This window comes from Monodon monoceros, unplaced genomic scaffold (assembly GCF_005190385.1).
Source record: "Monodon monoceros isolate NGI ecotype Baffin Bay Population unplaced genomic scaffold, NGI_Narwhal_1 Super_Scaffold_9, whole genome shotgun sequence".
Classification (NCBI taxonomy): Eukaryota; Metazoa; Chordata; class Mammalia; order Artiodactyla; family Monodontidae; genus Monodon; species Monodon monoceros.
Genome location: NW_021703786.1, coordinates 48,932,918 through 48,948,111, shown reverse-complemented (window position 1 = coordinate 48,948,111; position 15,194 = coordinate 48,932,918). Strand labels below are relative to the sequence as shown.

Genomic DNA, 15,194 nt, shown 5'->3' with positions numbered 1-15,194 from the left:
AGAGAAGCCACAGCAATGAGAAGCCCGCACCGCAACGAAGAGTAGCCCCTGCTCTCCACAACTAGAGAACGCCTGTGCGCAGCAATGAAGACCCAACCCAGCCAAAAATAAATAAATAAATTTAAAAAAAAAAGGAACTACAAATGTGTTATTAAGGTTTCCACTTTAAATGTACAATTTTACCTCATTTTATTTATATGGAAATATTACAGAAAATGCAAATGTCAATATTTGAAAAATACATTCCATTACACGGACTCCAAAGAAACAATGCTGCTAAGCGCCATGGTCCTATACGATGCTCTCGCCCCACACTGAGCACCACCCGGAACGGCTTGGAAGCCTAGGTGATCAACCCAAATGTGTGCCTGCAGTTTTGGCCCAGCCCTCCCCCTGGGTATAGCACACAGGTATGTCATGGTAACAGCCAACTCCACACATCTGCCAAAAAAGGACATTAAGTCATTAAGCTGAACAGGCTGCCAACTCAAGACTCCCTAGCTACAGAAAACCAACGTTGTCGGTTGTAACAGGTTAATATATTATTTATGCCACACAAAAAAGTAACAGTACAGGCAATGATCTTCCAAAGAAAATCTTTAAGGCATCTATGATGACTTCTGGAAATTTAATAAGTGTTTAGTCAAATAATCAGCTCTTCACTAAATTACTTCCACAAAATGAGAATGTGGCTTCCAAACGCTTTAGAAAGTTATTTGTCCTCAGCTTCCTCCTCTCCCCGGCGGGGCTGGGGAGCTTTGGTGCTTCAGATTAGGAGGGGCTGGTCTTGCCAGCCTCATGCCCAGTTCTCCTGGGCCTGGGCCCGAGGGAAGCAGTCCCAGGTCCTGGAAGAAAGCTTGTTTCAGGAGCTCTCTCTCAGTCTCAACCTGCAAGCTCCACGTGGGGCTGTCATGGAAGCGTTACATTTACTTGCTCATGCTACTGTCACCTGGGGAGTTAGTTTGCCTTTCAGATCTAAGCATTACATAGTTCAATAGGGTTTTTTCTCCAGATTAAAAAGAAACCTAGATGGAGATCAAGGTTTTCCCCTGTCCCAAGGCTTTTCCTCCACTTCATGCCTACAGATAAGATTAGCACAATACCGTTCAATACAACAAGTGGGAGACATGAACCGGGAGTGGTGGTGAACCCACAAGCACGCTGAGTTCCATGCAGGGACCCCATTCAGGGAGAGGAGAGAGGAAAGCTGAACAGGGCGGTCACAAATAACTCAGGGCTCTGAGGTAGAGGACTAGTGGTCACGTGGACCCCACTCCTGGAGAGAATATGGCAGGTGAACTGAACAATCTAATCCAGCCTCGACTAAGTTGGTAACTAGGGTTGACAATGCACAGGCAACAAACTCCAAACAGAACACATATTCTAATACATCATTCAGTGAGACACCACTAAAAGATAACTGAAAATTAATAAGTCCTAAGTGTAGGCACTTAAGTTTGTGGGAAATTCCTGTGTTCGAGGATCATAGCAAGTTAGTTTTAGCCATTCCATTTATATATATAGCACATGGTTTGTACCTTCATCTTTAAAAAAAAAAAAAGAAAGGACTGTTAAGAACACACTGTATCACAAATCTGGTGATGAGCATGAGGCAGTTAAAAAGCTAATTTAGCATAACAATGTTGACTGATTCAGCAAATTATATTTCAATAAAGTTTATTCTTCCTGCTCTACTCATTCACAGTTGGCAACTTTCTGAATGAATAAAATTGAGTTTTTTCTATTAGTATGTAAGCTATGGATTAAAATGTAACAAGAACAGCCAGGCAGTTCTAGAGTCAAGTCTGACGGCTTGGAGAGCACAAAGGGGACTGAGAGCACGTCAAGTACCCCCAGGTCAGCCACCACTCAAGGAACCTGAGACACAGCCCTGCAAGCATCGGCACGGCAGGGAGAACCTAAGACTGTGGAAAGGTGCTTTTTCTAGATCTACAAGATCTACCTGAAGCCAATGCAGAACTCACAAAATGTTCCCCCAACTTGTGGCAGCTAAGTACCATTGCTACCCCTGGACTCTGTGAAGAAAAAGAAGCTTGACTCAACAATTTCAAACATGATTTCAAGATTCTTAAGTGAAATTAGAGTGTTATTGAAATTGGTATAGTAGGGCAGGGGCAGGACAATCAACCTCATCCCTGATTGAATTCCCGTCCTGCTCTCTCTACCATGAACGTTAAAAGAACAGGTATAAAAGTACCGACTACCTCAATTCATATCTGAAGCATAATTATCTTACTTTCCAATTAAAGAATCAAGCCACCTAACTAAGGCCTACTTCCTCAGGCCCTGTTCAGGCAACAGAAAATGGAAACTGACCACATGCTTCACGTGGTCAGGTGTTTGCCAAGACTAGCTGTTTTCCTATAAAAATTCTATATGAAATATGTCACAGACTTTTGGGGACAGGAGAACTCTTCTAATTAATTTTTTCTTTGAAACATTGTGCACAAGCTCATATTAACATAGAAAGCATATATATCTTATAAATCCACAGAAATGTTAAAAAAAAAACGTAGCACTCTGGTTTATCAGCTCATTTTACACACATATTTAGGCAGTAGGATGTATAAATCTACAGCAACATGGAGGACATACCATTAACCAAACAAAACAACAGGCTGCTGCAAAAAAAATATTTAGTCCCTTTTACACATATATTCATACTTCATTAATACAAAAAAATGTAGTGGTTAAATGTCTGAAAAAAAACAGTATGTATGATTGAGATTGTTAATCTCTGAGTATAGCTGTACAACACATATTGTTCATCTCAGAGTTTTGTTTTGTTTTGTTTTTAAAGCAGTGGTAGAAGTTTCTCTTTAAATGTGCATTTTTTAAAAAACTGGCCAAACCTTCAAAAGAAAACAAGTTTAACACATCAGGATTAATGCAGTACTAGCAGCGACTAAGGCCTGGTAGCCTCTGGGGGCCTCATTCAGCACACGAGCGAGCCTTCCAAGATGGGGTCACACACACTTGGCCAGGGCCTTTGGCTGTTGGCTCTTATGGGGCAAGGACCTGGGACCTGGGACAGACAGCACTCACAACATAACTGCAAAGGTTTCAGCAAGAAGCACTCATGTCAAGGAGATGGGACCTGCCAGCCTGAGGCTGGAGATTCCCCTTCCCCTCACTTGGCCCGTGTCACTCTCCTGCTCCAAATGACACTCCGCAGGAGTTTTCCCTTTAAGACTTAGTGTGAGCTGAGGTCCAGTCAAAGCCGATCATTAGAATCACTGATGCATGGATGTGTGAGGGTATTTTTGAATATGGATTTTTAAATTGGAATCACCAATAATGCAGCTATATAAAAAGTGCAGCACAATAAAAGTGCATTTTCTCCACCACTGCCTAGTGGCAGGTGACTGAGGACTCCATAGACAGGACACAGTAAGATGAGAGAACAAGACGGCTGCTAGGAGGTGTCAAGCTGCCACACCACAATCCTGACACCCGAGTAGCATGAATACTGGTAAAGCTTTCAGTTGTTAAGGCCACAATTTTTCAGCTCTCATCTTTGAACCCTGCTTAGAAATATTTCACCTTTTTTAAAGGGGTAGTTCACTAAAAATACAGCTTAGCTTTTCCCAAAAAAAACAAAAAAAGAGAGAGCGAGATTTCAGGGCAAGAGGATCCTATTACCTTTATGAAAACACTGTGCAGAAAAGTCCACAGCCACTTACCCTAGAGTAAAGCCAGCTCTTGTCGTGCAGCCAGATGCCAGCTTCCTACAGTTAGGCTCTGCCTAGGAAGTCTACCCAGTCAGGAAGACTTCATGAATGCTCTGAGATGGACACTAAGCTACTGGAAGGGAAAATGGTTTTCGAAGCATCCTTGTACATTGCTAGCAGAATGGGGTCTAATTCCTATCACATTTACCACTTAGGCTAAAAGACCTGGTCCAATTAGTGAGACGTCTAGTGACCTTGATCATAGTCTGATAAACTGACAATCACACAGAATTGTTTGAGATGGGATCTGTCACACCACGGTCCTTAATTGTTCCCGTCTATTGCCGCAAGAACACAACTGCCAGCTCCTGCTCCGGGGGGTGGGGGGTAGGGGGATCAGGCTGGTGAGCAGAGCAGCTGCTGGGGAGGCAACCGAGGATGTGGCCTGGACCTTCCCGGGGGCTCCTAAGAGACCCCACCCAAAGTCAGTACATCAAAGCAAATGTTGCAAACTCGCACAGGCTTGTTCAGATCAAACTTTATAATAGGGATCTCCTTGGTCGAGCATTTATGGCAAAGAAGACGTCCGCAGTGACGACTGTGGGAAGCAAAGAAAGGAAGTGTGAGAGGGGTTCTCGAGAGCAGACTGCCGCCCGGCACGCGAGCACAGCACGGCAGTGCCCCATCGGACAAGCAAGCCCACGCCTGGCACTCTGAGGCCAGCTCTGCCCCTCGCCAGCCAAATCATACCAACGCATGTATAATTTATAGTCCATGACAACAAAATTCTAGCCAATAATTACGTTAAAGTGATCCTGGAGAAGCCTCTTTCTTTAAAGCTCAAGAAAGGCTCAGCAAGAGCCAAAGAAGCATCTCCCTGTAATGGGAACAGCTCCTCAGTTCTCAGGACAGTGGCCTGTGCTCAGGCTGGGAAGCACACGTCCTGGGAGCGCAGCAATCAACTCAGCTTCACTGCAAGCAGGAAGCCTGGCTAAGATGACAGGAGGCCTGACAGGCCACCTAGCACTGTGAACCCCAGCATTCAGCAGGAAAGCCATCAGTCTGAGTGCCCGCTGGCCTCTGTACATCACTAGAAGTGTGCAGGGTCCCGTCACCTCATTGCTCCGTGTGGTCAAGTTTTGCCCAGGAGAGTACAGGGCCCTGGCAAGTTCATAGTTTACCATGGGAAAAGGCAGCAGCAATGGTATAGCAGAAATCCCCTTATTCCTCTGGCAAGTGATTGGTGGGGGGTGGGCGGGGACAGTCTTACCAGTGATGTTTGCGAGTTGTGACTCCAAACTTGGCAGTACACTCATAGCAATTGGAGCCGTCACACCACGGAGGCTCCTTGGACAGCATATCTGCAACACAGCACAAGACTAGTTCCTGTCAGATACCGACTGTGCCCAGCCAGACCTGGGGCTCAGAAGTAGCAGGGAAATGGCCCAGTAAATAAAGCAACACGTCGCAGAGGGACGTGAAGGATAAGAAAGCAACATATAGGCACGCTTCCTTTTATTGCGCTTTGCAGATATCGTACTTTTTACAAATTGAAGGTTTGTGGCAACCCTGCATTGAGCAAGTCTAGCGGTGCCATTTTTCCAAGAGCATTTTCTTACTTCATGTCTCTGTCACACTTTGGTAATTCTCAAAAATTTCAAACTTTTTCATTATTATTATATTTGTTATGATGATCTGTGATCAGTGATCTTTGATGTTACTATTTTATTTTGGCATTTTTTAACAGTGAAGTATTTTTCAATTGAGGTATATACATTGACTTTCAGACAGTGCCACTGCATACGCAATAAACTACAGTACAATGTAAATAGAACTTTTATATGCGCTGGGAAGCCAAAAATATTTGTGTGACTTAGTTTATTGCAATATTCACTTTATTGTGGTGGTTGGGAACTGACCGAGGTCTGTCTATATTCTAAGTAGGTCAGGGAAAGTGGCACACAGGAAAATATGGAGAACCAGTGTCTGCCAGGCAGACGGGGGTAGGAAGGAAACAGTCTTAAGGCAGTGAAACAGCACAGTGTCTGTGGGGGAAACACATGCAGTCAGGGATGGTATGGCAGGGAGAGGGCAGACCAACAGCTGGAAAGACTGGCAGGGGCCCCATGGTAAGGGGAACGGGGATGGAGGGACCAGACAAGAGCAATGAAGGGGACAGAATCCGTCAGGTCTGGTGACTGAACACAAGTCGGGGGTGAGAGGGAGGCAGGGAGCAGGAAGGAGACGAAGGTGATTCCCAGGTTTCTGGACAGAGTGACTGAGTCTGAGGTGGGGCCACTGGCAGGGAAGAGACATCAGAGAGAAGCAGCGCAGCAGAGGAGTTCAGTTTTGAGTCTGTGGAAGCTGTGGGGCACTCGGCTGGAAGTTACCAGTGTAGGTGACAGCAGCAACCACTAGCATTTCTCTAACCACATGCCGGCACTGCTTCGAGTGCTCCATGCACAGAAGGAGACTGAGCTCACGGGGAGGAATCAATTGTCACCAAGCACCTTCCACATGCCAGCACTGCAGATGGTGTGGGTTCCTGATCTGAGCTCCTAGAAGGTTGACCAAGAGCACGGCAGAGAGTAGACTAGCTATAGCAACACCGCACTTTGGTGCTGGCTCTGCTACAAACCAGCTTTGTGACCTTGGGCAAGTCACCTACATCAAGGTCACACAGCTACTAAGTATGTCTGAGCTCGTTTCTCTGCACATACCGTGGGGCTAAGAACCCCGTTCCACCTGCACTGTGGGTGATGACAGCACAGTGGCACTTGAGGCATTCTGAGTCTTTCTGCTACTTCAATGGGGACAAGTAAAGACTTGCAATATGACATCATCAAGCGTGAAGCTCTCCTCGCCACAAAAGGGACACAGAGGAGGAAGTCAGTGGGGCTGAACCAGAAGGCAATTCTGAAGGACGCAGAGAAGCGGCATCGGCTGAAGGACAAAGGGTGTGCAGACATGCAGTCGGGAACCGTGGGAAGGGGGAATGCCTGGAGCTGACAGGTTTCTGGTGGGATCTGGGGACGTGGGAAACTGACGGGAGCCCCAAAGCGGGACACCCAATAAACCAGATTTCCAAAAGTGACCCTCCCACTGCTGCTCAAAGGCCCTGCATGGCATTCACAAAGTCCTAAACCATATGGTGCCTGGAAAACTGCTGGTTCAGATCGTGAAGCAAGTCATTACGAGATTTCAAGGTCACCAATACATCCAGATAATCAACGCCGTCACTGTGCTTGCATGGGAAGAGCAGAAAGTGGGCCACTCACCTAAGAGTCTAAACAGTAGCTGCTTGGTGGCGACCTGGTAGTTGAAGATGTTGACCCCTTGGTTGTTGTTCACCCCCAGGCGAGCACCCGAGCGGACGACGGCACGGCACAAGTTGGCGTTCCCTTTCATGTACGCCAAGAGCAGCACTGGAAAACAAAACCACAGGCAGGGCTACTTCCCACCGCCGAGGGCAGGACAGAACCCTGGCAGGACACGTGTTGGCAAAGTCCCCACTGACACACAAGGGCCCTGGGGCTCTCGTGACAGCTCCGCAGAGGATCTGCAGCATCTTGCAGCCAAGGACCCGGCCACGAGCCAGGGGGTCCAGAGCAGCTCCAGCTCCAGAGACACACTCCTGCCCATTCAGAGCTCTGGCCACAAGAGCACTGAGGAGGGGTCACACACTGAAGGGAAAATATACCACTGTTTCAGCTGCCTTCCTCTGGCATAAAACACTGGGGGGTGGGGGACAAAGCTCTTTTCACACGATGTACCTAACTCTGAAGACTCGTGAGGTGTGTACACACGGAGAAAACAATAGATTAGTGCTGTAAACCTGCACCAGGAAGTTCTTCTACCCCGTGGAGCCTCTCTCCTGTGCAGGAGCAGGCCTGGTGGGCACCCGGGCTCTGGCCAGGCCACCCTGCTGGCCCTCCCTACTGGGGCAGGAAGCACCTGCCTGCCTGTTCACCTGCTCCTGGACAACGGTGCTCACTGCAGTAGGCTCTGGGTCCAGCAGCTCACGCCCAGGGCTGACTCCTCTGAAGCTCAGGCTCACCACTGCTGGCTTAAAAAACACGTTTATGTATCAAGGCCAAGAACTCTTCCCAAGGCCAAGAACTGATGACAAAATATTTGGTCCCATGCTAAGGTTTGGGACACCCTTTGGTGACTGCATTGCTGCCAAAGGCCATGAGGTTCTGTCTGGCAATGATGGGGAATGAATGGGAATACAGCAGCAGCAAAGAGCTCAGAGAGCCCTGGGCTAGGGAGAAAGAGATTTGGGTTTCATCTTTGTTTCCTTACTTGAAAAATGGGGACACACTATACACACTGCTTACCTTATAAGGTTGTTGCGAGTATTCAACAAGAAGACGAATGCAAAAGTCCATCAAAAACACTATGAAAGCTACACAAATTAACATAGTGATTGTGGGTGGCTAGAGCACTACCATGACAGAGGCCTGTTTACTAAACCCCTCAATTAGACATCAGCCCTCATCTGTATATAACATGCCACTTTTTCAAAACACATAAATACGCACTGTAGCACATTTCCTCCTTCTGAAGCACCTGTGAGGTGGCTATATTTCCTCTCTCTCTTGGGATCTGGAAGCTTGGGTAGGGATCTAGTTGACTGGATACGAGGTAGATGAGGGCAATAAAAACAGGTGGGCAGGCCTGTCTGGACGTGGATATGGCTTTGGAGCACTAGCCCCACTTCAGATGTGCTTGTGCCTAAAATCAGACACTGCCGAATTCCTAGTCAGGAATCAGTGACAGGTTCTCACAGAGCCCAGCCCACTGGGCTGAATGTCCTTAAGTAACGGCATGGGTGTCTTGTTTTTCGGCATGGGCTCTTATTTTTCTAGGAAGCAAGGAACACCAGTGAGACAGGACAGACAAAAACCTTATTACATACCTGTGTTTCCTTCTGCATCTGGTTTATCCAGAGGATACTCAGGCATACACTCTAAGAAGAGATCAAAGATGGCTGCTGCGTTCTCCTTGCCATATTGTCCCAAAATGTGCAGTGGCGACTGGCCTCTGATAAAACAAGTTGGAAAAGTTAGGGATATATCTGCCACAGCCATCATGCACAAGAGAAATGGGATTTTCAGAACTCTGTGATGCTGGATAAATCTAAAGGACACAATAATCATAAAAGTTTTCCTAAAAAGTATTTTCAGAAAGAAAAATTCCGGGGTACTAAAGGCTGGTCAAGGGCCCTAGTGGACAGTTCTGCAGCATGCCCCTGGGGCTAATACAAAGTGCCCGTGACCACCAGCTCGGAGGGGCAGGCCAGGGGACGTGGAGCTCTGGCCTCTGCTCTGAACCACACACACTCACCGTAGATTAAAGGCTTCAGCATCCACGGTGCACTCTGTCAGGAGGACCCGGATGTTGTTGAGCCGGCCATGCATGACAGCGAGATGAAGAGCTGGGGAGGAAACTCTCTTACAGGGCAAGCCCAGAAGCACAGAGAGAAAATCTCGACTCTTCCTCACCCTCAACAAACCTCCCTCTAAATGGGACTCGGCCAGAGCAGCCACTGTCCACTCACAGAACCATCCTTTCCATGCCTCACCATCCCCAAGAATGAGTCCTAAATGCAACCTCCTAAGATCCACTTTCTGCCTCTGCCGTTATCCAAAGATGAGATTCAATGGTTTCACAAGAAGCCATTTAGGCTTCCAGGGTTACCACTCACATCAGGAGGTTGCTCAGGCCCTGGTCAGGGTGGTAGTTGCATGCTCTGAGCCAGGGTGCATGCCTGGCTCAGAGCATTTCCTGTCACAGCACTGCCCCTGTAAGAGCCAACCTCTGGGCAGGGGAGCAGACCCAAGGGGGCAGTGCCCCTCCAACCCCAGAAGGGAGGGACTGCTCGAGGCACTCAGCACTGCACACGGGGAATGACTGGAAGTTACCATTATTTCCATTCTCATCCACAGCAGCGAAGTCCACTCCATTCTCCAAGAGGACTGAGCAAACGGTGGGCAGGTCCTGCTGGGCAGCAAGATGGAGGGCGGTCTGGCGGTGCTTGGTTAATTCATTCACTTTGGCTCCTGCAAGAAGCTGTTGAAGTTGATTACATGATCAGCCGTTCTACCACAACCAACCAAGGTCCTGTGTAAGGGACCAAGCCTGCCTATCTCCTGGCATCCACAGAGTCTGCCATGCTGGCAAAGCTGGGAGCAAACTCCTGGTGAGGCACAGGCCAGCGAAACCTATCCCAAGGGCAAACTGGCAATTATCAAAATGTTTAAAAAGCCATTCCCTAGGACACAGAAATTCTAAGACTTCAGTATATTAAACTACACAGGACTGCAGTGCACTATATAAGGATGTCCACTGCGTGTAACAGTAAAACGAGACTGCAGAAAAGATTTATAGAAATTATAATATATACAAACAATAGCACTGGTAGCCACTAAGATGTTAAAAATTTATGGTTTAACATGAAAGGATATCTATGCTATAGTAAGTTTAAAAAAAAGGCAAGTTAGGCCTCTCTTGCTTTCTGAGATGGCCCACACTCTGTCTGTGGAGTGTGTTTCTCTCTAAATAAATCCACTACTTAACTATCAAAAAAACAAAAAATAAAAATAAAAAAATAGGGCTCCCCTGGTGGCGCAGTGGTTGAGAGTCTGCCTGCCGATGCAGGGGACGCGGGTTCGTGCCCCGGTCCGGGAAGATCCCACGTGCCGCAGAGCGGCTGGGCCCGTGAGCCATGGCGGCTGAGCCTGCGCGTCCGGAGCCTGTGCTCCGCAACGGGAGAGGCCACAACAGTGAGAGGCCCGCGCTTACCATAAATAAATAATAAATAAATAAATAAATAAATAAATAAAATTTAAATTTAAAAAGGCACGTTAGAAGACAGGAAGATAGTGTGATTCCATTTGGTGAGACAGACATAAGAGAACTATATATACACACACAAACATACACAAACTGTGAAGGTGTTTAAAAGCATACACGCCAAACTCAGGGAAGAGTCAGGAGTGAAAGGGAGTTACTAACTGCTTTATATCCTTACATGCTTTAAGGGATATAAATAAATCCACAATAAAAATGTACTTTTTAAAATTATTTTTTTTAAAAGAAAGCAAGCAACACAAAGAATTACAGAATCAAAGGCAGGAAGGTCCTTTAAATAGTGTCTATATATTCATTTAGTATCTGAAGTTCATTCATCATCCACTTCCTAGTAAAGTTAACAGAACAGAAACTCTACTTTGCAGTCAAAGCCCAGTTTGCCTCTCCTGAGGTCTGCAGCCATCTTTGGTTCCTTTGTCTGTGTGTGCAGGCACTCTGCCTCTGGGAAAATCTAGGCAGTGATCAGCTTCTCTGGTTCTGACCCTGACTTCCAAGTCCCAGCCCCCCAGACCTCTGGGTGCCTGGTCAAATCACTCATAGGTCCAAATAGGACATGCCATAGAGGGGTATTCATGGTCTTGAGTGCTGTGCTAGGGTCATCGCTAACCCTAACCTTTCTCAGTGGAGAAAGGCACTGTTTCAGTGTGAACAGGTTCCAACATTAAGCTACACCGATTCATAGACAAAGGACTACATGGCCATTGTTTGGAAGATCAGCTGTTTCTAGGGACTCCAATCACCTGCAAGATCAAGCCTTAGTAAGACAGAGGCATGACCCTGAGGAAGGGGCCCTGACCCTCAAAACGCCTAGGTGCCCAGGGTGGCAGGCAGACTGACACACACGGGGCGCAACTCCCTATTCACGTCTGCCTCCTTCGCTGCTCCCCACATCCAGTCTGCACCCGGCATCTGTCAGACCCACCTCCTCATCACTCTCCAGTCCATCCTTCCCTGCGGTTGCCTCCCCTAGGCCTCTTCTCTGCTGACACTGCCCCCACACCCTCACACCCCACCCCCAAGGCAGAGGCTCTCTCAGCTCCAACACATGTCAAGTCATAAAGATTTTCCTAAAAAGAATTCTTCAAAAACAAAACTGGCAGGGCACCAAAGGCTGGGCAAGTGCTCGAGCGGTCAGTTCCGATGGGAGGCAGCAGCAAGTGGCGGCTCTGTAAGCCAGCCAGGTGACGTGGAGGCCTGGTCTTGGCTCTGGACCACGCTCTCAGCTCAAACACTCTACTACTGAAAGGATGAACGCCGCTCACAGTTCTTGGTTTGAAATATGAGACCCCATGACCTGGTTTCTACCTCTCTCTCCAACCACATCTCCTTCTACTCTGCTCAAATTTCAACCAAACTTTGCCACTTGAAAAACCACATGCACTTTCCAGTCTCCACATCTTTGCTCAGGCCCTTCCCCTGCCTGGGTGGCATTAAGTTGTCCTGGAAAAGACAGGCTTTGGGGTCAAACAGAAATGGCCAAATTCCCAGCTGTACTACTAGCTAGTTGATTTTCCTTCCTCCCTCCCTCCCTCCCTTCCTTCCTTCCTTCCTTTGGTCCTCCCTCCCTCCCTCCCTCCCTCCCTTCCTTCCTTCCTTTGGTCCGTCCTTCCTCCCTCCCTCCCTCCTTCCCTTCCTCCCTCCTTCCTTCCCTCCCTCCCTCCCTCCCTTCTTTCTTTCTTATTTATCTATCTATCTATTCATTCATTCATCCATTGCTGCCTGTGAGCTTTCTCTAGTTGTGGCAAGTGGGGGCTTCTCATTGCAGTGACTTCTCTTGTTGCGGAGCACGGGCTCTAGGTGCGCGGGCTTCAGTAACTGTAGCACGCGGGCTTCAGTAGTTGTGGCTCGCGGGCTCTAGAGCATAGGCTCAGTAGTTGTGACACACGGGCTTAGTTGCTCCGCAGCATGTGGGATCTTCCCGGACCAGGGATCGAACCCATGCCCCCCTGCAATGGCAGGCGGATTCTCGACCACTGCACCACCGGGGAAGTCCACTGATATTCTTGAGGGAAGAAAATTCTTTGAGATTAAATTTTCTCCTTTGTAAAATGTAAAACATTTCCTACATCCCTCTGAGTAGTTTTGAGAATTAAGATGCAGTAAGCTCCCTGACATCAGTACTGGTGATAGTTTTTTATATCTGACACCAAAAGCAAATGCAACAAAAGCAAAAATAAAAAACTGGGACTACAAACTAAAAAGCTTCTGCACAGCAAGGGAAAAACAATCTAATTAAAAATGGGCACAGGATCTGAATACATATTTTTCCACAGAAGACATACAGATGGCCAACAGGTACATGAAAAGATGCTCTACATTACTAATCATCAGGGAAATGTAAATCAAAACCACAGTGAGAGGGACTTCCCTGGTGGTCCAGTGGGTAAGACTCCGAGCTCCCAATGCAGGGGGCCTGGGTTCGATCCCTGGTCTGGGAACTAGATCCCGCATGCATGCTGCAACTAAGAAGTCCACATGCTGCAACCAAAAAAAAAAAAGATCCCACATGCCACAAGGAAGATCCCACACATGCTGCAACTAAGACCCGATGCAGCCAAAATAAACAAATAAGTAAATAATAAATAAACATTTTTTAAAAGCCCATGAGATATCACCTCACACCTGTTAGAATGGTTATTATCAGTAACAAGTGTTGGCAAGGATGTGGAGAAAAGGGAAGCCTCGTGCATTGCTGGTGGGAATGTAAATTGGTGTAGCCACTAAGGAAAAACGTATGAAGGTTCCTCAAAAAATTCAACATACATCTACCATACGATCTAATAATTCCACTTCTGGGTATTTTTCCAAAAAAAACCCCCACTAATTCAAAAAGATATACGCACCCATGCTTAATTGCAGCATTATTTGCAGCAGCCAAGATATGGAAGCGACCTAAGTATCTGTGACGGAGGGATGGGTAAAGAGCTGTGTTATGTATATACAATGAGTACTACTCAGCCGTAAAAAGGAACGGAATCTTTTGCAGCAACATGGCTGGACCTTGAGGGCATTATGCTAAGTGAAATAAGTCAGAAAGAGAAAGACAAATACCGTATGACCTCACATGTGGAGTTTACAAAATAGACAACAAAAAACCCCCAAGCTCACAGATTCAGAGAGTAGACTAGTGGTTGCCAGAGGCAGGGGTGAGGGCCGGGCAAAATGGGTAAAGGGGGTCAAAAGGCACAAACTTCCAGTTACAAAATAAGTAAGTCACGGGGGTGTGATGCACAGCATGGTGACTACAGTGAATAAACTGTGGTGTATATCTGAGAGTTGCTAAGAGAGTAAATTTAAAAATCCTCATCACAGGAAAAAAATTTATTGTAACTACATATGGTGACAGATGTTAACGAGACTCGTGTTGATCATTTTGCAAAATATACAAATACCAAATCAATGTTGTATACCTAAAGCTAACTTAATGTTGTTTGTCAATTATACCCCCAAAAAAGATTTAAAAACTCATGAAAACAAGAAAGTGGGGGGGGAGGGGGGAGGGGGGAGAGGGAGGGAGGGGAGGGAGAGGGAGAGCGTGCGCACGCTCGCTGGAAAGCACCAGCTGAGCGCCTGACACAGAGCCGGCAGTCAACGGAAGTGACCTCCCTTCCCTTGATGCTCCCACCCTGCCACCGCCACCCACACGCCACCTTCCCTCGCGGCCTCACTCCAGTATCTGCCTGCCCACTGGGCACTCAGGACACGCTGCCCACAGACACACCTGCTTTCCTTAGTGTACCGGCTACCTCCCCAAATTCCTGCTGGCCTTTCACAATACCTGGCCAAACACCTGTGATGAGAGTCCGCACACACTCTACAACATGCTTTGTCCACACGTTTCATGCGATAATGTTTCAGCGACACTTACCAAATTGCGGACAATAATCTCTGAGCCTGCTTGGACAGCAAGGTGCAAAGGGGTCAACTTGGAAGCATCCTGGACTCTGGAATTCACGTTAGCCTGGACGCTGATCAGGAAGAGCACACTTTCGATATCAGAGTTCTGAACTGCCACGTGAAGAAAATTCCGGCCCTTGTTATCCACCTAAGGCAACAAGTGGGAACCAAAATATTGTGGGCTCCCCCTGCAAGAGGGCCTCCTGAGCACCCGCGAGCTGCACTGACCACTGGAGGGGCCACGGTGTAGTCCTCCCTCAGCTCCAGAAGCTCCCTCCCAAGAACCAACACTCAATGTCGCGCTACACCCCACGCCCCACACCCCACCATAGACCCACACAGCGTATTTATGCGTGTGACCACATGTGCGTGGTCAGAAAAAGGGAGCTAACCCAAGCTGCCCCAGCATCCTCCTGAAGCAGGAGTGGACTTGGAAGGCCAAGAAAGAGACAACCTGAAGGACAGGGAAAGGAAAGCACCAGAATCCTGGGATGCATGGGGAAAGGCAATGGTGGACATCGGCTTTGGGCGTTTCCTGCTTTGGCTAAAACAAGCACCCAGAATTCTAAAAACCACAGCTGCAATGCCAGCCTGACCCTTGAGCAGCCAAACAAACCTTCAGAAATTTCCAGAAAGTCTCCTCTTTCACTGAGCTACAGGATAATAATACATGTTGGGGGAGGCCGCCAATGGTATGTCATAGACTTTGCACCACTGATGTAAAGCAGA

The 15,194-nt window shown here is 47.5% G+C and overlaps 1 protein-coding gene across 3 annotated transcripts in view; it reads right to left on the bottom strand.

The window, feature by feature from the left end:
• Window positions 1-164: 164 nt before the first annotated feature.
• ANKFY1 (ankyrin repeat and FYVE domain containing 1) overlaps window positions 165-15,194 on the bottom strand; it is a 76,823-nt gene continuing 61,793 nt past the window's right edge. The window contains exons 19-25 of one of the 3 annotated variants that reach the window (XM_029211424.1): window positions 14,437-14,613; window positions 9,620-9,767; window positions 9,042-9,132; window positions 8,614-8,738; window positions 6,971-7,117; window positions 4,963-5,071; window positions 165-4,290 (exon numbers count right to left, since the gene is read on the bottom strand). In XM_029211424.1, the coding sequence (XP_029067257.1) occupies window positions 4,158-4,290; window positions 4,963-5,071; window positions 6,971-7,117; window positions 8,614-8,738; window positions 9,042-9,132; window positions 9,620-9,767; window positions 14,437-14,613 (930 nt within the window). In that variant the 3' untranslated portion in view covers window positions 165-4,157. Of the gene's footprint in view, window positions 4,291-4,962; window positions 5,072-6,970; window positions 7,118-8,613; window positions 8,739-9,041; window positions 9,133-9,619; window positions 9,768-14,436; window positions 14,614-15,194 lie in introns of those variants that run through there. The other 2 variants (XM_029211426.1, XR_003791899.1) reach the window with 2 other exon arrangements.